This window comes from Cucumis melo, chromosome 2 (genome assembly GCF_025177605.1).
Source record: "Cucumis melo cultivar AY chromosome 2, USDA_Cmelo_AY_1.0, whole genome shotgun sequence".
NCBI lineage: Eukaryota > Viridiplantae > Streptophyta > Magnoliopsida > Cucurbitales > Cucurbitaceae > Cucumis > Cucumis melo.
Genome location: NC_066858.1, coordinates 17,774,543 through 17,798,913, shown reverse-complemented (window position 1 = coordinate 17,798,913; position 24,371 = coordinate 17,774,543). Strand labels below are relative to the sequence as shown.

Here is a 24,371-nt window from a genome sequence, read left to right as displayed (position 1 = left end):
GTAACTTTCATCGAGGATTCATCGATGACCATACCTATCTTACCTGGGTCTACCTTATCACAAATAAATCTGAGGTTCCATCCATTTTTCAAAACTTCTATCATACTATCAAAACACAATTTCATACAAAATTGCAATTCTTCGAAGTGATAATGGTCGGAAATTCCAAAACCATAACCTTAGTGAATTTCTTGCCTCCAAGGGGATTGTTCACCAAACCTCGTGTGCCTATACTCCTCAACAAAATGGAGTGGCCGAACGAAAAAACTGTCACCTTGTGGAAGTAGCCCGTTCACTTATGCTTTCCACTTCCCTTCCATCATTCCTGTGGGGAGATGTTATTCTTACAGCCACTTACTTAGTCAATAGAATGCCTTCTCGTATCCTTCACCTTCAGAATCTCTTAGATTGTCTTAAGGAGTCTTACCCCTCTACTTGCCTTGTTTCTGAGGTTCCTCTTCATGTGTTTGGGTGCACCGTTTATGTCCATAATTTCGGCCCCAATCAGACCAAATTTATCCCTCGGGCTCAGGCCTGTGTGTTTGTTGGGTATCCCCTTCTCTAGCGCGGTTATAAATGTTTTCACCCGCCGTCTAGGAATACTTTGTCACTATGGACGTTACTTTCTGTGAAAACCGATCCTACTTTCCCGTTAGCCATCTTCAAGGGGAGAGTGTGAGTGAAGAGTCTAATAACACCTTTGAATTTGTTGAACCTACTCCTATTATCGTGTCTAACATTGATCCTCATCCCATAATATTACCCACAAACCAAGTTCCCTGGATAACATATTACAAGAGGGTCCTCTACTTGACAACCGTCGACTCTAGTCCAAGATTTCGAACCTCTTCGAGACCAAGGTATGGAAAACCCTACAAAACCTTGTACTAATAATACGATGAGTGAGAATGACAAGTATGATGTTGCTGTTCTTGAAAATATGGAAGAAAAGAACCGTGATGATGAGACTGAGGTTAGAATAGAAACCAATAATGATGAAGCTGAACAGGGTCATACAAGGAAACTTGATGAGTATGATCCCTCTCTTGACATTCCAATTGCATTGAGAAAAGGTACCAAATCCTGCACTAAACATCCCATTTGAAACTATGTTTCCTATGATAATCTCTCTCCACAGTTTAGAGCGTTTACAGCAAGCCTTGACTCTACCATAATACTGAAAAATATCTATACTACTCTAGAGTGTCCTGAATGGAAGAATGCTGTTATGGAAGAGATGAAGGCTTTTGAAAAGAATAGAACTTGGAAGATCTGTGCTCTACCCAAGGGACATAAAACTATAGGATGCAAATGGGTGTTCTCTCTCAAATACAAAGCACATGGTACGCTTGATAGACACAAGGCAAGGTTAGTTGCAAAGGGATTCACTCAAACCTATGGTATTGACTATTCAGAAACTTTTTCTCCAGTTGCTAAATTGAATACTATTAGAGTCCTGCTATTTGTTGCTGTGAACAAAGATTGGCCTCTATACCAGCTGGATGTTAAGAATGTTTTTTTGAATGAAGACCCTGTGGAGGAAGTCTACATGAGCCCCCCGCTAGGATTTGAAGCCCAATTTGGTCAGCAGGTGTGTAAACTCCAAAAATCCCTATATGGTCTGAAACAGTCTTTGAGAGCATGGTTTGACAGATTCACTACCTTTGTCAAGTCCCAAGGGTACAGTCAAGGGCACTTTGACCAGACTTTATTTACAAAGGCTTCCAAGACAGGAAAGATTGCTATTCTAATAGTTTATGTGGATGACATTGTGTTTGACTGGAGATGATCAAACAGAAATCAGTCAACTAAAGCAGAGAATGGGTGATGAATTTGAAATCAAAGATTTGAGAAATCTGAAATATTTCCTTGGAATGGAGGTGGCCAGATCTAAAGAAGGTATTTCCGTGTCTTAGAGAAAATACACCCTTGATTTGCTAACCGTGATAGGTATGTTGGGATATCGTCCTGCTGATACTTCTAATGAATTCAACTGTAAACTAGGAAAGTCTGATGATCAAGTTCCAGTTGATAAAGAACAATATCGGCGCCTTGTAGGTAAATTAATTTACATATCTCATACTCGTCCTGATATTTCCTTTGCTGTGAGTGTTGTCAGCCAGTTTATGCAGGCTCCCTATGAGAAACATATGGAAGCTGTTAACAAAATCTTGAGATACTTAAAAAATACACATGGTAAAGGGTTGATGTTTAGAAAAACAAATAAAAAGACCATTGAGGCATATACTAACTCAGATTGGACAGGTTCTGTTATTGACAGAAAGTCTACCTTCGATTATTGTACCTTTGTTTGGGGCAATCTTGTAACTTGGAGGTGTAAGAAGAAAAGTGTTGAGGCCAGGAGTAGTGCTGAGGCTGAATACAGAGCTATAAGTCTGGGAATATATGTATGGAAATTTGGCTCCAAAAAGTCTTGTCAGATCTTCATCAGAAATGTGAGACACCATTGAAACATTTTTGTGATAATAAAGTCGCTATTAGTATTGCTAACAACCCAGTTCAACATGATAGACCTAAACATGTTGAGATTGATCGACATTTCATCAAAGAAAGACTTGACAGTGGAAGCATATGCATTCTGTACATTCCTTCAAGCCAACAGATTGCTGATGTTCTTACCAAGGGGCTTCTTAGAACACACTTTGATCGTTTCGTTAGCAAGTTGGGACTCATCGATATTTACGTCCCAACTTGAGGGGGAGTGTTAGAATTAGTAGGGTTTTGCCCTAAAGTATTTTTGGAAAGAATAATATATAAGATTTTATTTCCTAAATATTTCCTAGATCTTTTCCTTTCTTACTCCTTTGTACCTATTGTATTTTGTTCATAAGAAAAGTAATAAAAACTATAATCGTGGTTTTTCTCCCGATTCTCGAGTTTCCAAATAAGTCTCGGGTTGTTGTTAATTGCTTTCAATACATACATTTGCTATTTTGGTTGTTGTTTTATACGTAGAAACATAATATGTAATTTTACATACAAAAGAAACAAACAAAACAAGTCACTGAAAGTTCGGGTTTGTAATATACAAATTATAAAAAGAAAAACTAATTTTAAAGGAACAAGTACCCGCTCCTTTTGCTCCTCCTAAAAAGGCTAACGACACCAACCATTGCCATTGGGCAGCTTTTAGACACACAACAAACAAACCTTTTAGATTCTATATTTCCTTTATGGATTTCTTGAAATTAGGAAACCAAATAACCCTATGAACAAACACACATCCAAAAATCAAATCGGGCGCGTGTCATCCATCCACCATCAAATGTTGATACCCCAACTATCTTTTTTTAAAATATCAATTTAAACTTTTAAATTATACAAAGGGTATGTGTTGAGAAATAATAATGAATTATATCAATTTAGATATTGTATTTCTGTCTATATTACAATAAATTAGATGCTTAAACTTTTACCAGGAAATCAATTAGAATGGGTATTATGATTTAAATTTGATGATAATTCACGTTTCAATTTTCAATATATAGACTCCTTTGAATGTCATAAAATACATTTTTTGACAATAAATTTGCCATTAATTTTCATTCATAGGGTTTAAATTATAATTTTCATTCATAGGGTTTAAATTAGATTTAATACAAAAAATTGTTAAGGCTGATGTGGCAATATGACATGGAAAAAATAGTTTAAATTTTTAATTACCTCTCCTTCTTCCTTCTTTCCTCTCTCTTAGCTTTTTGTGTCTTACCTCCATTTCCATTATCAGAATCATTACAAAAAAAAAAAAAAAAAAAAAAACAAATTATAGTGGAAAGCTCTACCTAGTTGTGCTCTCTCCTCCATCTCAAGTAATGACATTTTGACATGGATTAGTAATTGCCTTCAACTGATTCTATCTCATAATAGTTCCGTCACAAACTATCGGCCATTTCCAAAGAGAAAACCCATATAGGGTGTCATCTTTAATGTGTCAAATTAAGAGAAGATTGTGATTTCACTAGAGGATTGGGTCAGATTTGAGAGTTGGGTTTCGGTTTAATTATGAAGAAAATTGAAAAAAATGCAGTAGTTTGGTCTAGCTAGTTGATTCCAAAGCTTTGCTCCATTGATGATATGTGAAGATGGAAAGAGGGGAATCTTTTTTCCTCTCTAGTTCCCACCTCAACCTAGAGATACCAAAACTAAAACTAAGGGAGAAGGGAAAAAAAAAAAAAAGGGAAGAAATGTCATTTTTATTGAGACGGTGAAAAAACCAACTACCATTCAAATATTGAAGTATTGAAATAATGGAGTTTCAAGGCCAGTGTCCATGGAGACTGATAACAAAACATGGAATTTAAATACATAACTTAGGTGTTTGATTAAGGAAGAGTTTTCGTTTTGGGTGCTAAATATATAGATGGCAAAGATAGGCGAATGCTTCCTAAGTTCGTGTAATTTGGTGTTAGATGAGGAAGAGGCTGATCTACAGTTTTCCATTGTGATTATTTTGATTTTTTTTAAAAGAAAAATATGATAATGGAAATGGAAGAGAGAAAATTAGAGAGAGAAAAGAGAAGTGAAGGAAGAAAGAAAAAGATTTAAAAAAATAATAATAATTTATATGTTTTTTTTATATTAAATCTAAATGCTTTTTTATATTAAATCTAAAAGAATTTATAAGTTTTTTTATTTTAAATCTAAAAGCATTTATATGTTTTTTTGAAAAGTTATGATAGTAACGAATCTTTCAAAGCTATACCTTAGAATTTTAGGGACCAAATGCATCTATTTTTAAAATTTTAAAAATAAAAAAATATATTTTTTTAAAAATAAAATATTAAAATTGAGGTACGAAATCTTAAACGGATTAAAATTGATGTAGGAAAGTTCAAGTTTAAGATTATTAGTTCAATTAAGATGGATGATGTGGAAGTTTAATATTATTTAAATTGGTGTAATTATTATTTCAAAAGTTTTAAGTTTTAATGAATACAACTCAAATTGGAGAATATAAATTGATATTCTTTTACAACTTTAAATTTTGAGTTTTTATCGATTTAAACTAATAATTATATTAATAATTTTAACAGTTGTAAGTAAGGGTATCAATTATCACCTTCATCAGTAAAAAGAGATTAAGCTAAATTGAGATTATGGTAAGTGGAGGATCATGAGATTTCCAATTTGTAATAAAAGGATATTTCATTACATTTAATTGGAAAAGAATACTGTGTAAAATATATACTTTCTAATTAATTTTTAAATTATTATAACTTTTAAGTAAACCAATTTAATTAAATAGTTTTTAAGATTATATTTTATATGCACTTAATTTTTTAGCATGTATAAAACGAAAATTGCATTATATAACAATTTTTTTAAAAAAATTAAACGGTTCATAACTTTTTTTTTTCATATTATAAATATAATAAATGTGACAAGTAATTATATATATTAGATGACTATCAAAAGATTATCAATGGGCTATCCATTTTTAAATTTGTTACTTTTCTAATTTAGAAAATACAATGACGTGAATTCTATTATTATAAATTTTTTTGCTATTTTTACAAACGCTTCTTAATAAAATGAATCATTAGAATCCGAGAATGTACAATGTTTAAACAAAATATTACTTGAATTTAAGAATTTAACCGACAAAATTATAACTCTCACACGTGATATTTATAGATACAAAATGTAACAGAGAGGATAAATTGATATACTTATTAAATATTTAGGGTTCAAAATAATATTATTAATCAATATTAGTTTATTAAATTAACAACGACCTTAAAAGTTTAGAAGTTTGAATTGATATTTTTCAATTTTTAATTTGATCGTAGAAACGAGTTCGTATCATTTTAAAAGTTATAGTTTAAGCTCCATAGTTTCATAAAAGTTAAAATATTTAGATTATAAAGACCAAATTTGAAATTTGAGTAAATAAAAACATAAGAAAGCTAAGAATACAGTAATCCATCGCCGTCAGCTCATCCAACTTTTGTTTTCTCTATAAAGAAATCTTGAAGGAGAGATGATTATTACCAACTCCGAAACCAAACCCTTTCATATTTATCAAGACATATTGTCTTCTTCTTCTTCTTTCTCTTTTCCATCTCTCACCAAATACAACAAAATTCACAAATCAATGCTGCTAAGAGCCACCATTTCCAACACCAAAAAATTCTTCAGGAAAACAATATGGAACTTCAAGTCTTTCTTCTCCAATACCTACCATAGGCTCCCCAAGGCCCCCCCGCCCTTCCCCGCTGTCGTCTCCGAAATGGATAAAGATTCAACCTTTCATTTCATTTCACCCCATGAAGAGGTGCAAAATGGAAGCTTTATGAAGAATAACACTCCCAATGCTGCAGTTCATTTGTCAACAAGCACGATGGGCGAAAGCCAGATGGAAAGAGTTGAGAAAAATGAGGATAGAATGAAAATTGGAGGTACCCATCAAAGGAAAATGCAGGAAAATTTGGAATATTGTAGATGGAAGAGAAGAATGTGTTTGGTTGCCAAGAACATGAAAGAGTTGGAGAAGTTAGACGCTAGAAATGTGGATCATACTTTGGATATTGAAGAGATTCTTCATTATTATTCTCGTCTTACTTCTCCAACATTTCTTGAGATGGTGGATAAATTCGTTGTCGACATTTTTGCTGAATTTTCTGCTATTTCTTCTTCTCAACCAACTCAATTGACCAGAATTCAGTGAAAATCCATAGTTTGTACAAGCTTCAGTTATTCTGATTTGATGTGCCACCTATGAAGTTTGATTGTGTGTGTTATTATGATTCATAAAGTTTTTAGTTTAATTTGAATGGTTATGAATAAATAATACATTATTGAATCATTTTTGTTACTGTTGTTTTATTTTAAACGAGTGTACTTAATGAATTCATATGATATATTTTTTCTTTTCTTTTCTCATTTCTTTAAAAAGTACTTTTTTCTTGGGGGGGTTTGGAAATCAAGGTTGCTGTCGGCACCTAATCCGGAGGGTGAAATAATGGAAGTGCTTTTACTTTTCTAAGAAAGGAATCCAATTAATTAGATTAGAGGTGTAAGCCTTGGATTCTAAGTAATGTCTTAGGTAACAGTTTTCTTTTAATTAAAATGAGCTTTGTTTATGCTATCAGTTTTTCTTTTTTCTTCTAATTTTTGAGAAACGTCTTCAGTAATTGTTGGAAGGAGATTTTGAGTCTTTTCCCTCTCCCAACTCTCTCCTTTGATCAAGACATAACATCAAAGTAGACTTGTAAATTTATATACGCTATGTTGTGCCAAGTCCAATACACTTCAATGTCTTAGTTAACACATATGTGAAGTGGTGCTTAAATTATGTAACCATGTTAAGGTACACATTTTGACATTTGTTTGGAACATGTTCAATATCAATAATGTAACCTTCAAGTCCTAAAATGCTAGAGTTTGAACTTGCTTTACCATTTTGTGAGCTAGCCGATTTAGGATTCAATAGTTGAACTCTTCCCCTTCATCTAGATTGATTGGTGTATATTAATAAGATAAAATTCAAATAATGATGATGGAAACACATGGAATTTATTTGTTTCTTTTTTGAAATAATAATGAAAACTAATTAAAAGTTGACTAAAAAGATTTGAATTTGATGTGGATTATAAGAAGAAAAAGATCGAATCCGATGAGTAATTAGGAAAAGAAGAGGATGATAAGGTATTATCGTGTCTCCCCAAAAGGGCGTTTATTGGTCAAGATTGTAGCAATGATTCCAATGGCTAGGGCTGGGCCTTTTAATGTTATTGTCGATCCATTTCCTAAGTCCAATGTACTCGGCCCACCTTTTTATGGAGCACAATAAACACTCATTACAATTTAAAAGAACTAAATTATTATAAGTTTGGAAGTGCAACTAAAAATGTTAAAAACTAAAATTGAGAATTGATTTTTAATCGTTTACTTCTAAATTTAAATTTCTTGTTAATCAACATGAACATTAAACTCGAATGAACAATTAATCTAATATATTGGGTAACATACAAAAACCAACTATAATCAGATAAGTTGTAAATGAACCTAAAGTTTTGTGGAATTTGGATGTATTCCATGATTTTCTGTACTTTGTATTCTTTCTCCCTTAAGGAAGATTGGTAAATTCAAGTAGAGGGAAGTAGAACACTTAATCTTATTTTGTTTTCTTTGTATTCCATATTTGCCAATTCTTTGAGGACATTTATTCCTATTTTTTTTCATGTCTCTCTTCATTGCTTTTGCGCTTTTTTTTTTCTTTTTTTTTTTCATATTTTCTCTCTCATTCTCTCCCTAACTAATCAAATATTAGGACAATTTCAATGTATCAAAATAACATTTCAATAACAATTAGGGTTAGTGGAAAAAAGCATAAAATAATAGCATGTATAACAATGATAAAATAATTGCATATATAGCACAAAAAATAGTAAAAGATTACAAGACCCATGTTAAACCACCATTTTGACAATTTCTCGTCGAATTTCTCAAATCAAAAACTATTTTCAATCAGTGATGTATGCTTTCAATTTGAGAAATGATTATTTCACACACTTATTCTCGAATTTTCACATTGAAAACTATCACTAATAGCTACAATTAGTGAATATCACTGATAATCGTTTTCGGTTATTATCAGTGATAGTTACTATCAATGATAACTTGTCACCATTACAAGTATTTTTCTTGATTTTCTTAAATTGAAGGCTATCATTGATAGCAATTGATAGCTGTTATACGTTGTTATCACTAATAGATGCTATAAATGATAGCTTTTAATTTGAAAAATATGTTATCAATTGACATAATTGATAAGATTATTTGCTATAGTTTTTATCAATTATAACTACTGAAGGGTAGAGTAATTTTCAATTTAAGAAATATGGTATCAGTTGGTATAGTTAGCTGCTATCGCTGATAATTGCTATCAGTAATAGCTTTCAATTTGAGAAATGTGATACCAGTTGCTTTCACTAATATCTTCTATCAACAATGTTGCTACCAATTAATATTCCTAATAGCTACTATAAGTAATTTTTTTATATCGCTATCGACGTAAAATGATATCACTAATATTATCTATCAATGATTGCATTAGAAGAATATCAATGATAATAAGTATAAGCGATATCATTAGAAGAATATTTTTTATAAGTGATATCTCCTTGGTAAACATATCAATTTTGAATTGATGATGTTTAATTAGGCTATCAATTGATATTTTTGATAGCTACTATCAATAATATATATTTTTCTATTGCAATCACTAATAATATCTATCGGTGGTAACAACAGAAGAATAATACTAATAGCATTTTTAAGTAATATCCATAATGGGTTACTATATATCAACGATATCAAGGTAATGCTACTATAAAATGATATTGTCACACCCCGTTCCTGAAACAATATGAGACGCGGTATGACTAAGCATTATGATGTGTTAAACGTCAAACGCTCAACTTGAGGTCCTTAAACTTTGCTTATTTGCTTAATTACTTTATATTAAGACAAAAATTCATACTTAGGGCGATATAAATAACTTAACACCAAAGAATAAGATGAAACACCCTTTTATTGACCTTTTAATTGTGTGTTCTACAACACTTTATAAAGTACAAGAAAATAATGTTAAAACTTAAACCAAATGCCCTATCTTCTCTTCTCGCCTAGTAGCTTTTCAATTTTTTCTTACTTTGGCCTTAACACCTAATCACCTGGGGAGTGAAAACTTAAAACATAAGTCAAAAGACTTAGTGATGAAGTTTTAAGAAAACCTTAAACATAACATAAGCTTTCGTTCAAACTATCTTTGGAAAGACTTATATATAAATCATCATTTCAAATAAGTAAAAACTTAAAAAAAAAAACTTTTAACATATAAAACACTTTAAAGAAATAAATCACTCACAAAAATTTAAATGACTTAAACCCAAATTGCTTCTACACTTCCTCTTCTTGCATAGTCCTTCAACAACACCTAAATACTTAGCTTTTCTTTTCCAAACTTTTTGAACCCTCTCTTCACCGGATTCTTTCCTCTATTTATACTAACTTCAAATCAGATTATTCATCTTTAAACTCTTAATAATTCGCCAGCTCCTACTCTTGGTGGTGCATGTGGAAGCTTGATGTTTAACTTAACCATGCCTAACTTAAACCGTTACATGTGGCCCATAGTATCCTTAGAAAATTTTCCATAAGTTTTTTTACTCCTCGTCGCCTAGTCTTCAATTTGTGAGAAAACTCAGCCTGCGTTCTAAGTATTCCTCGTCTTCTCATCAACTCGTAAACACTAGAAGAAGAAGAGGGTATGCCAATGCATAGATGTGTCGGCAGAAGTCAGGAATGCGTTGGGAGAGGTTACGCCGATGGAGAAATAAACGTAAAAAAGATCGTCGTGAAAGGCTCTCCCAACGCGTAAACGGGATGGCGTGAGCAAAGGGTTATTGCCGACACACTCTTCGCCGACATGGTCAACACGTTAGTAGTGGGGAACAACCAACGTTTGTTAAACGCATTGCAAATACCTTATTGCCTACGACACCGAGTACATCAACATCGTTTTGTACGCGACGTCTACAGTGTTATCTGATTTATTTATTTTTATTAATTAACATAAAATTAATAAAAAAACTATTAAAATTCCAAAATTGAATTACAATTAACGTAAAATTAGTAAAAAATTATGAAAAATTCAAATTTAATTACAATTAACGTAAAATTTAAAATAAAGTATTAAAATACCAAATCAAATTTATTATTAATTCAAATATTAAAAAAGTACACGTTCATAGGTTTAAAAATTGCATGAATAATAAAAAGTAAATTGAAATGTTAAAACATAGTTCTAAGCGTCGACGCCAGTTTCTTAACTTCTGCTATTGCCTCATCAGCATGACTATAACTAGTATGATCATAGGGACATGGACAAAATGTGCAAGGGGAGGAATTGAATAGTATTACGAGGTGCGTCGAGAGAAATACGAGGTTTCTTCAAACAAAAATAACCCTTACTCTGGTTACTCCAGAAAATTGATTGGGAAGAGAGGAGCAGTAAATGACAAGATTGATAACAGAACAATAAGCCATAGAAATTTTCTCATTTGCATATTAAGTGTGATTGATAGATTTTTTTTTTAACAATCAATCATATTTACCTAATATACAAGTGAGGAACCTTCTATGACTTACTTGTTTGGTTCTAAACTTTTATTATTCATGTAATTTTCAATTTTTCTTTTTAAGTTGAACTCTTGAATGCTACTATTTGACTTTTTTTGAGCTCCCCCATTGCACATAAGCTCCTCTATAAACTTCTCATACTATTCTTTTTCTTTCTTCGCTACTTCAATATAGCAGATTGTAATTCTGAAATACACAACGAGTGTGATATCAAAACTACATACAATATACATTCAATCTTACATCGTAACACCAGTAAATTCAAATGCAATACTAATGTTGAAATTAATGTCCTAAAACTCGTAGTTTGTAATCATATTCTTTTCAATAAAGTTGTTATTGAGAAATTGATTACTATATTCTTAAATCCCATAAAACATAGATCTCAAGACTATTTTTGAGTAAACTTGAACTTTATGTAGAGACATAAACATAGATTAAGTTCGAGTAAATAGTCTAAATAGTCTATAGTACATGATTAAAGGTTGGACGCTTTATTTAGAGATACTATAGATGCGGCCCACATTGTAAATAATACAGACGATGTAATCCTAAATCGTTCATGTAGACACATGAAAGAGGGGGCATCCTATGTAAAAGGTTTACATAAGACAGAACCATGAAATAGTCACTTTTACGTAATAACGTTGTTTACTGTTTAAAATTGACTATCTCGGTTTTGAATGACCTAGGTGACTTAATTTTAATCCTGAGCTAACTGTGAACTTTTGTTCACATGAGATTATCCTTAGATCTGCGTAGGTGAAGACAACTCATTAGCGTTGACCCAATAAGCCTCTCATTTCAGGGATAAGATCGGGTGGATAGTTGGGAACATAGAGTGCAAGATGAAATTCACTCCTACCCGCTTTAGGGTTAGTAGATAGGTTATTCCCTTAAGAACTGAATCCAAGTCTTGAACATAGGGGCCCCAACCTCTCATTGGCCTGAGAGGGATTCGATTTATAAGTTGGACCTTAAACCAAATGTTCAATAGTGGATCAGTGGGACTTAAGGAACAAGATGTAGTCTCAGGGGTAAAAACGGTATTTTGACCCAATCGAGGTTACGAACAACCTGTGAAGGATTAACTTACTGATCATGGTTATATCAGATGGACAAAAATATATCTATAGTAAAGGGAGTGCAGTTACGAGACTTTAGTGGAATGACTCGTTAGTTAACGAATGTTGATTAGCTTGATCTAAAAGGGTTTAGTTAGTTAATCTCGGATCGTTGGAGCCCATGATCTATAGGTCCATTAGGTTCCCTTGCTAGCTCATACGAAATTAACTTAGAACAAATGTTGAAATAATTCGAATTGTTCGAATTAGGCAAAGAGAGAGAAATCGACGAACATATGTGATATAATCGTCGGTTATAGGACTTTATATTCAAATGTGATTTGAATTTCAAGAAAATGAATGCGGATTCATGCTCGGAAGGTCGAACTTAGTCAAAATAGACAAAATGGTAAAAAGTCAAAATGTTTACTTTTGACTTAAAAAAGTCAAAGTTTGACTTTAACTAACATGGTCAAATGACTATTTTGCCCTTGACTAAAATTAATGGGAATATCCAAAAATCCCACTAAATGGAATGGTGAGTAATTCTACTAAATGTTAGTGGAATACAAAGTGTCGAGAAATTATCCAACTAATTACATGCAATTTTGCATGTAATTAGGTTATAAATAGTTCTTATTTTTCAAGCTGAAGAAGGATTGTTTCTGGCTAATTTTTATCAAAAACTTCATTCCATATCTCTCTAAATTCCTTCATTCGACGGGTACTACACCTCAATTTTTAGTCTGGCGTATAGCGGGTGATCTCTAGTGGTGGTTCCGGGTGTGTGATCGTGAGAAGATTTGGAGCATCAGGAAGCTTCAAAGGTAAAGAATTTCTTTTAACCTTAATCATTGTAATTAGGGTAGTCTTAAGCATGTTAATTACTAAAGTGTTTAGTTGCATATAGAGTAATTTTTCGATTCTGTTTCCGCTGCGCTTGTATGTTTTCGAGCAACTAAAACCTACAACTAAATCAAAATCTATAACCTAAAACTAATTTAAAATCTAAAACCTAAAACTAATTTGAAATATAAATACTAAAATTAATTAACTAAAACAAAAGTAAAGCAGCGTAAACCATACAAATCATTATAGAACTTCTGGTCAAAACTAAATGTTGCAATCTGAAACTTTCTACAGGTCTTTCAACAAAACCAAAAACGTTCAAATGAACTTTCCACACCTTTAATAAATAACACTATTATACTTTTTAAAATAATACTCTTTCAATACTAAATACAAAGCTTTCAATCGTTTAAAACTTTCATAAAACAGAGTTTTGAGTCAATATAGAGCTTTCAATCGGTCAATACTTTTGTACAACAGAGCTTTGATTCATTCAATACTATCAACTACAGAATAGAAAAGATGTATATTTGCACCATCATAATATATATGGTTACCCGTTGATAAAGCTAGTCATTTATTTAGTCAGTCAGAGATGATTAATAATTAAATCAACCAAAATAGGACTCAAATAACTAACAATATACAAAATAATCACATACTTTCATTTGACAAAATGAACTAAAAATATATAAAACACTTTCAGTCAATCTTTAAACCAATTTTCTTATGAAAACTGTTAGAATTAGTGGGCTTAGCCTATTGCGAGATTTGCCTAAATATTCTTTCTTTCTTTTTTGTTTTTAATTTTTTGTACTTTTCAATTTATTCCCTCTTGTACCTATTGTATTATTATCATAAAACAATAAAAAGAAAAAATCATGGTTTTTCTGATGGTACTCGGGTTTCCACGTAAATTTGTGTGTTCTTTGTCTCTACTTTCAATATGGTATTAGAACGGGACATTGACAACCCTAAACAACACAAATAGTGATGGAAATCAAACAAAGAGTATAGCTGCAAGTTTTAACACCGTCGTCGCTGTCGCCGTCGATGCTCGGATCAATGGTAAGATGGAAGAATGGCTTCGCTGCATTCAAAAAACACCAGGAATCGTTATTCTGTATAATTTATCATCTTTCACTCCACTAGAAACTCGACATGCGCCTCCCATGCGTCACCGTCAAAACTACACACGCCGGCCCATCCTGTTCAAATGTCGTCCGTCGACCTAACTGTGCCACCCTCGTCTGCATCCACTACCTGTAGTGTCCACCACGTGTCGATTAATATGCTGCCACATAGTTCCTACGTCAAATTCATATGCCCTGCCACCCACTAATCTTAGTTATCATCTTAATGTTAGGAACCCTCAAATTCTCTCAATATTTAAAGCTGGTGAACCTTAGACACATGTCAACCCTAACGTACAAGCTTCCTCTTCTTTGTGAATAGCTCAACAGAAACTGAAAGAGCTTTGACAATAGATTGCAGCAATTGAGGCTACCCTACGGACGATAGCCAACACTGTAATGATATTTTCTGAGAATCCAGTAACCTTGTTGCCTACTTTATCTTCTTCCTATGTGAATGCTAGTCCAACCACACTTGGAGCTATTATCTAGTTAGGTATACCTCAGCCTTTTAGTCTCATTAGTATTAATGGTAAGAATCCTTAGATCTTGGACTCTGATGCCACAGATCATTTAACCGGTTCCTTTGAACACTTTGTGTCCTACATTCCGTGTGCTGGGTATGAAAAGATAAGAATTGTTGATGGCTCTTTGGCCCCCATTGCTCGGAAAGGGTAGATTTATCTTTTTAAAGGGCTTTCATTACATAATATGTTGCATGTGCCATGGATTTCATATAATCTTCTATCGATTAACAAGATTACTCTTGAATTAAACTACAAAGAAACATTCTTATCTGATTCTGTTTCTTTTCAGAACTTGAGTTCGGGGAGGATGATTGCCACTACTCGACACAATAGGGGTCTTTACTTGCTTGATGATGATGCCTCCTTTAGTAGCATTTCTAGGACGAGTTTTTTATCTTCCTATTTTTTCACTTCTGAAAAAGATCTTATGTTGTGGCATTTCTGTTTAGCTATCCCAACTTGAAATATATGAAATACCTATTTTCTCATCTCTTTACTAAAGTTATTGTTTCTTTCTTAGCTTATGATGTGTGCATAAAAGCTAAACAACATCGAGTCTCGTTTCCCTCGCAACCCTATAAACCAACCTGACCTTTTACTTTTATCCATAGTGGTGTTTGGGGACCATCCAAGGTCACTAGCTCCTCCGGGAAATGATGGTTTGTGACTTTTATTGATGACCATACTCGTCTTACTTGGATTTTCTCGATATCCAACAAATCCAAAGTTACCTCCACATTCTGGGACTTCTATCACACCATAGAAATGCAATTTGATACAAAGATTGGAATCTTGCTGAGTGATAATGATCGTGAGTTTCAAAACCACTCTCTTAATGAGTTCTTATCCTGTAAAGAAATTATTCATCAAAGTTCCTGTGCTTACACCCCTCAACAAAGTTCCTGTGCTTACACCCCTCAACAAGCTGTCCGTTCCCTTATGTTGTCAACTTCTCTCCCTTTCAATCTCTAGGGTGATGCCATTCTCACTGTCGCTCACTTCATCAACTGCATGCCCTCTTGTGTCCTTCACTTTGCAGACACTGTTAGATTACCTCAAAGAATCCTATCCCTCAATGCGTCTCATCCCTGATGTTCCCTTTCGGGTGTTCGAATGCACTACCTATGTTCATAGTCATGGTCCTAACCAAACTAAATTTACTCCTAGGGCTCAAGCTTGCATGTTTGTTGGGTATCCTCTACACCAACGAGGCTATAAATACTTCCACCCATCTTCACGTAAGTACTTCGTTACCATGGATGTCACCTTTATTGAAGATTGTCATTTTTTTCCGTTAGTCTACTTCAAGAGAAGAGTGTGAGTGAAGAGTCTAACTATATGCTTCCCTTAGAGTCTATTTGTCCTACCGTGGTTACCTTACCTAACCTTAGCTCTCACACTACAGTCCTACTCGCAAATCAAGTTCCTTGGAAAACCTACTATAGGAGGAATCTTAGAAAGAGAGTTAAGTCTCATGTTGTTCAAACGACTCTAGTCCAGAATTCTAAACCAATAAGAGATCAAGGTACGACTAATTCCATTAACTTACACAGTAATAACAGAATGAGTGAGAATGACAGGTCTGAGATGAATTCAATAAACTCACATACCAACAATAAGGCAGGTGAGAATGACAGGTCCACGACAATTGTTTTGAAAGATATGGGTGAGTAGGGCAGTATTGATAGAGTCATTATCGATAGAGAGAACAGGTTGATGAGAACGAGATTGTTACTAAACATACTGAAAACGAAAGTAAGTCAAACCATTTTGGAAATGCTAGCAAGTAAGATCCTCCTCTTGATCTTCCTATTGTAATGAGGAAAGATACTAGGTTCTGTACAAAGCACTCAATATCTAATTTTGTGTCATACGAGAATCTCTCACCACAATCTACAGCTTTTACTGTCAGCCTTGACTTTACCATAATATCAAAAAAATATTCACATTACTTTTGAGTGTTCTAAATGGAAGAATGCTGTCATGGAAGAGATGAAAGCTCTTGAAAAGAATAATACTTGGAGGTTTGTGCTCTACCCAAGGGACATAAGCTTGTGGGATGCAAATGGATGTTCACTCTCAAATACAAAGCAGATAGCACACTTGACAAACAGAAGGCAAGGTTAGTTGCAAAAGGGTTTACTGAGAACTATGGTGTTGGTTATTCATAAACATTTTATCCCATTGCTAAGTTGAATATTGTTAGAATCCTTCTTTCTATTGTTGTAAACAAAGATTGACCTCTATATCAAATGGATGTTAAGAATGCTTTTTGAATAGAGATTAAGTAGAGGAGGTTTACATGAGCTCCCTGGCTAGCTTTAAAGCTCAGTTTATTCAGCAGGTTTGTAAACTCCATAAATCCTTATATGGTCTGAAACAGTCACCCAGAGCATGATTTGACAGATTCACTACCTTTGTTAAATCCCAAGGGTATAGTTAGGGACACTCTTATCATACTTATTTACAAAAGTTTGCAAGATAGGGAAGATTGCAGTTCTGATAGTTTATGTGGATGACACCATTTTGTCTGGAGACGATTAGGCAGAAATCTGTCAACTTAAGCAAAGAATGGGTAATGAATTTGAAATGAAGGATTTGGAAAATTTGAAATATTTCCTTGAAATGGAGGTGACCAGATTTAAAGAAGGCATCTCTGTGTCTCAAAGAAAATACATTCTTGATTTGCTAACCGAGACAAGTATGTTGAGATGTCGTCTTGTTGACACTTCTATTGAATTCAACTGTAAAGTAAGAGACTCTGATAATCAAGTTCAAGTTGATAAAGAACAATATCATTGCCTTATGGGTAAATAGATTTACTTATCTCAAACTCGTTCTGATATTTCTTTTACTATGAGTGTTGTCAGCCAGTTTATACAGGCTCCCTATGAGGAACACATGGAAGCTCTCAAAAGAATTATAAGATACTTCAAAATGACACCTAGTAAAGGGTTGATGTATAAAAAGACAGATAGAAAGACCATTGAGGCATATACTGACTCGAACTGGGTATGATCTATTGTTGATAGAAAGTCTACCTCCGGTTATTGTACCTTTTGTTTGGGGCAATCTTGTATCTCGGAGGAGTAAGAAACAAAGTGTTGTGGCTAGAAGCAGTACTGAGGCTAAATATAGAGCTATGAGTTTGGGAATATGTGAGGAAATTTGGCTCCAGAAAGTCCTGTTTGATATTCATTAGAAATGTGAGTCTCAGTTGAAGCTCTTTTGTGATAATAAACTCGTTATTAGTATTGCTAATAACCCAGTTCAGCATGATAGAACTAAACATCTTAAGATTGATCAACATTTCATCAAAGAAAGACTTGACAGTGGAGCACATGCATTCCGTACATCCCTTCGAGCCGACAGGTTGCTGATGTCCTTACCACCAAAGGGCTTCTCAAACCAAACTTCGACTTTTGTGTTAGCAAGTTGGGCCTCATTGATATTTACGTCCCTACTTGAGGGAGAGTGTTAGAATTAGTGGGCTTAGCCCATTCGGAGATTTGTCCTAAATATTTTTTCTTTTTTTTTTTCTCTTTGTACTTTTCTATTTATTCCCTCCTATACCTATTGTATTATTTTCAGAAAATAATAAAATGAAAAATATCGTGATTTTTCTTCTGATACTCGAGTTTCCATGTAAATTTATGTGTTCTTTGTCTTTACTTTCAATAAAAAAAAAACTTTCATTAAGAAAGAATGCAAGAATAGAAGGGCATACAAAAAATAGAATGGGCAGCGTCAACTCTTGACTTTCTTCAAACCAATCTCTCGGCTTCTCTCTCGGCCTTCCCTTCTTAACTTCTCAACTGCCCTCGACCTTCCCTAAACCCTTCTTAGTTCTGTGAATTACAGAACGTGAAGGTGGTTGTTTTTAAAGAGGAACTCCTGACATTTCACTTTTGACGTCGACATAGGATCCCCAACTCGCGAAGTAGCCACTTATGGCTTCATGAGAATCCTATCAAAAGCAGTCAAAATGTCACACATCTGACGACGTTACTGACTCTATGTCGGCAAAGGTTTGACCTTTCACGATGACATGCAATCTGACATCATGATAACCCTATTAAAAGTAGTCAAAACGGCAGAGGTTCAACCTCTCACGATGCTATACAACTGGCATCATGAGAACCCTGTCAAAAGGAGTCAAAACGTCATATATCTCGCTACTTACCTACCCCACATCAACAGAGGTTCCACTTCTCACAACGTCATGTAATTCAGTGTCGTGATATTGTTGTTAGGATTTTTTAAATGTTCAACATTTACCGACGCGGTCAAAGAAATGTCGACAAAAGATCGATCACTCACGACGCCTTGCATGCAATGTCTGGAGTAATTGGGGCAACGACGATGCGTTCATGAATGGCACTGTGAAAGTTTATATTATTATTTAAATTAAACTTTTTCATGACATCTGCTCACATGACGTCGTGGAAGCCTCACCCTCAGTTGACGTTATTTGTGCAATGTCGCCAGAGATCCATACTACCGACACTTCCTTCACAGCGTCACAAAAACTTTCTTCTATCGACGTCACTTTTCCCGCACCTTTTTGGTGTCGATAGACCTCCGATAATTTTTTGTAGTGAAAGAACTCAAAACACCTCCTTATCACCTTGTTCAAAGCAAAACACTTTCTCTTAACTACTAAGTCAAGTTTTTTAGTTTTTCTTTTGGTACGAGTCTCACAAATATTTAGGTTGTTTGTTTTTAGCATAAATGGACAGAGAAAAGAGATCGGATTAGCATGCTATCGGTAAGAACTTTGAATCACTAACAACATACTATCCATATGATAGCTTCTATCGTTAATAGTATAAATGAAATAGATATAGTTGTAACTTTTGTTGAAATAAATTATTGATGGGTAATTGTAACTAACAACAATATCATTACTGTTACATGTTATCAGTAATAGAAGTCATCACTAATAGCATGGGAGGAAGGAAATTGAAGGGTAGAATTGACGTTCAAAAAAATTATCATATAACTGGTAAAAAATTGTCATTTTTACAAATATTGTCATGTCTTTGTGCAATAAACTATATTTATTTTTTATTGTATTTGATACAATTTTTCTAAAAATAATTATTGACAAATAGTAATATTATTAACTACAAGTGTAATATAGTAATTAGAGAATGATCAAATAATAATTAATATCATTGACGAATTGCTAATGATATCAAATAAAAATCAAGCAACAATTAATATTATCAGTAGTTAAATAACAATTAGAAAATACTCAAATAGGAATGGTTGTTGTTGAAGATTATATTTTAATCGGTTGACAATCAGAGATTTTTAATTGTAAAGGACAATTTAGTCATTTGGGTACTTTAGTTGGGTTGGGCTTAAGGATTTGTTTCCATTTTTGCAAAATCATAAAAACATGGTATATGTATGGACTACCCAATTTTAACAAATCAATTTGACATTTTTAAATTGCCCCCGGAACATATTTGATCTACTCAAAACCAAGCTACATGTTACATCTAGGGTCTAAGCATGTAATAAAAGGTTATAAACTTATACTACAATTTAAATACATCCAATAGGGCTAGAAGAGTATTTGCTAGTCGAAAAATAACATGCTCAGTGTGGTATTGACATCACTTATTTTTCTAGAGATTGGAGTTTCAATCTCCACCTTGCAGTTCTTGTACTAAAATAAAATACAACGTAATTATAATAAAGTACATCATTCCAACTCATCTAGAAGAATATGCTACAAACACATAAATAAAGTTAAATCCACTTGTTGAATCTTGTTAAAGTACTGTACTTAATTAAACGTTCAAATCTTAATTCGTGCATATCCTTATTGTTGAAATTCTTTGAATGACTAAACACAAAAATCTCACTTGTTTACTCAATAAGTCTTAGATTTCTTTAATCTATAACTTTTATTTCGTCATCAAATTAATGACTTAGGGTTTAGAGAAATGTACTATATATAGTCAACCTTAAATTAAAGATCAAGTAAGTTGTCTATATATGTTTCAACATCTTTCTACTGTTTATGGCTTTTGTTTTGTTTGATGATTGGTTTCATATCAATTATCAAAGTACATGGGAAGTTCAAGAATATTGTAAGAGTAGGTTGAATTCCCATGATAACAAATTTTGAGGGTGAATAAAGTTATCCATTTTTAACTATACTTTTTAAGAAATATTAGCTAGATAGATGCATCATTGGCCTCGCTAGTGTGCCTCCCAATTTATATCCATTTTACCAATAAAGGTAAACTTAAATAGGCATAAAAGCTAAGGATAGAAGGTAATTAAATGTGTAAAAGAGATATCAATTCGAAAAGTGCAGCACTAGACACTATAAAACGCTACACAAACACACAACCCACAAAAAGAAAGTTTTTTCTTAAAAGAAAACACAAAAAAAGGGTAGACCAGTTGAAAAAGTAGTGAAAGATATAGAAACCAGAAATGGGCGTATGTTGGGGAATTTGATTTGAAGTTTTGGTTGTGTTTTTTTTTTTTTTTTTTTCAAAACCAACAACGTTGTTCCCAAAAGATGCCCTAATGAGTATTATTCACTGAGATTCCCACAAGATGGGGACGAACAACAATCACTACAAATATTATCATACACACACACACACTATAATACCTACGCTTTCTACTGTTCAATTTCCATTCCCTTTCTCTTTACTCTTTACTCTTTACTCTTTACTCTTTACTCTTTACCAACAGTGTTATAATGCATTCGTATTCATATATTCTTTCTCAACACAACAACTCTCTTTACACTGCTGCCACAATCTACCAAGTTATCAACTTTATACCCTTACATATATAAGAGAAACTACAATAATCTAACTCAACCTTTTCTTATTCTTTCGAGTTCAGCATTGAACGAGAGAGAATTCCAACTTTAGATATTTTGGTTGGCAATAATACATCACTAGAAGAAATACAGGCTTTAATGTCGCTTGGGAAAAATGAAAAAAGAGCATTAATGTCGGTTTTGAAAAGGCGGATCTTTAATGTCGAGCTTTAATGTCGGTTTTAAAACGACATTAAAGGTCCGCCTTTTTGAGAACCGACATTAAAGGTCCATTTAAATTTTAATTTTAATATTTTTATTTTGTGAAAAAATAGACACTTTAATGTCGGTTTTCCACCGACATTAAAGGTCCATTTAATTTTTTTTTAATAATTTTTTTTGTAAAAATAACATTCTCTCTCTTACTTTACCTTTTCGACCGTCTGCTATTCGATTCCAACTTCATTCGACCCTCGTCTTCTCCGAATGATTCTCCTTCATTTCTTCTCCGAATCTCCTTCATTTCTTCTCCGATCGACGCCACAATTTTAATCGACGCCACCATTTTATCGCCGCCACCATTTCTATCGCCGCCACCATTTCTATCGCCGCCACCATTCCGATCGATTGTTGTTCTGTTCGCCCACCGTTGGAATAAAATTCGACCGCATTTCTCTCCTTCTAAAGAAACTCGTCCGGTCGTCCGCGTCTTCCTCTCACATTCTCATTCTCCCTCTCACATTCACAGCAACGACGGTAAACTTTCCATCTTCTTCAAGTGGTCGCGATTTTTGTAATTTCGGGTTTTTAGCATGTTTTTTGATTTCGATTTAGATTGCTGTAAATAAGGATGAAATGGCTGTTCTTTAAATCATTCTTTTGTACTTTATTGTTATTATTGTTTGTTGTATTTTTTGATCTCTTGAACTGAGTTTATGGTAGCTGTGAATAGGATGAAATGGCTTGGTGTAAAACTTTCGAAACTAGGATGAAATCGTAGCTGTGAACTGAGTGTATCGTATCGTAGTTGTACTTTTTGATCTCATGAACTGAGTGTATCGTGAAAGCTTTATGTTTACTCTCTTCATGAACTGTGAACTGGCTGGCTTTATTCTCCCTCTCACAAAGTATTGTTTGTTGTAATTTATCGTGAAAGCTTGGTGTAAAACTGGGAATAAAGTTATTAACGTGGGTAAGATTATGGATTTCTTCGTTTACTCTCTTCATAAGAATAATTAGGTTTTGTATGAGTTTGAAATGTCCTAAATTCTAAAGTGATCGATTTTCATTTTGTGTTCTTCTCCGTTAGTGACAATCTTTTATGATCCATGTCTATTCTCACCTATTTTCTCTTATCGTCAAAGATGAGCCACTCCTTATTGTTGGTGATGACATTGTTGTCCTTTTCGTGCTTCAAATTGGTTTCTTCACACACAAATTTTCGAAACTAGTTGATTCAATTTAATTAATGATTTTGCCTAAATCTAACCAAACCAAAACCATGCACATGTATGGTATTACTAAGATGAAAAACGAAAACACCAAATAAAATTAACTTGTGTCTATTTTTACCCAAACTATGGAGCTCTTTCAGTAAACTATTTTTATTTACGTCCAAATTTTTTTCTTTGTAGTTTTCTTTTCCTCTCCTATCTGACTCTCACATCACTTTTGTTCATGTTAGATGATAAGTGTCTTAACAAGCTTCTCTATCTCCAACCAAACATTTTTGCATGGTTAGCTTGCTCTTCTTCCAACAATTATTGTTACTTGAAACAACTTTAAGGGTTTTCTCTTAAAGAATATTATCTTTTATATCCACAAATCATTGAACATGGTGATTGTGAGGATCAATCTTAAAAGAAAAGAGAAAGAAAAAACAAGAAAAAAAAAAGACAAAAGATATAATGAAAGCAAAATGTCATAAATAATGTATATAATGTGTGTTAGTAGTTTAGATGTAAGAGCTCAAACTCAAACTTTGGACAAGACTTATCATTATAATAATGGGCTATATAATGAGCTTAGCTTCTTTCAAATTCTATTGTCTTTTTTTCTCATTTTGGCATTTGTTTCTTTTTTCTTCTTTTTAGAGGGTAAAGATTTGTGGCTTTTAGGCACATGGCTCCTCATTTATTCTTCTTCAACATAAAAGATTTAGATGCCTAGCTATGGGCCCTTTTCTGTCATCCCAAAATTATTTCAACTTCTATCCTTTCTGTGATCATCTATTTCGTCTTTCCTTATGCTATAATATATACATGGGCTTTCATTTCATAACATGCAATAATGACATTTTTAATAAGTAAAGTTTTTTATAATCATTAAAAACTTTAGTTCCATACTTAGACCATCATACCCCCTTTTGGCATGGCATTATGTATTATTTGAAATTTTCATGTATGCTCAACATTAATTTCAGTTACCACTCTTTCCTGTGGAAGTATGTAGAACTTAAGTATGCCTGAGGATATGTAGAACTAAATTTGCTTCTAATAGATATATCTTTTGTTATTATTTTTTGTCTTTTCATTTTACATGATTATAGTTCGAAACCTGATTGGAATACAGAGAATAAGGTTTAGGGTTATATAGAACTTGTTAGTTTTTGGAATATGGATTCAGTTTAACTTTACTTAATTTCGTTGTTTTGTTGATTTTTTTTAGATTAAACTGCATCTTATATAATATGGAGAAGTCGTGGATGCAAAAGAATAGAACGTCATCTGAGTATGCTTATGGGGTTGAGATGTTTATTAAAAATGGGTTGAAGCATTCAAAGACGTCAAATGTTATGACCTGTCCTTGTTTAAAGTGTGTGAATGCAAAAACTTTA

The 24,371-nt window shown here is 33.2% G+C and overlaps 1 protein-coding gene across 1 annotated transcript; it reads left to right on the top strand.

The window, feature by feature from the left end:
* Nucleotides 1-6,025: 6,025 nt before the first annotated feature.
* Nucleotides 6,026-6,749, top strand: LOC103501556 (uncharacterized). The gene has a single exon (XM_008465167.3). The coding sequence runs from the start codon at nucleotides 6,116-6,118 to the stop codon at nucleotides 6,686-6,688; it is 573 nt and encodes a 190-aa protein (XP_008463389.2). The 5' UTR covers nucleotides 6,026-6,115; the 3' UTR covers nucleotides 6,689-6,749.
* The last annotated feature ends 17,622 nt before the right edge of the window (nucleotides 6,750-24,371 follow it).

Bases quoted from the DNA above. Each gene is read 5' to 3' on its own strand.
- LOC103501556 (XM_008465167.3), top strand. From the start codon at position 6,116: ATGCTGCTAAGAGCCACCATTTCCAACACCAAAAAATTCTTCAGGAAA.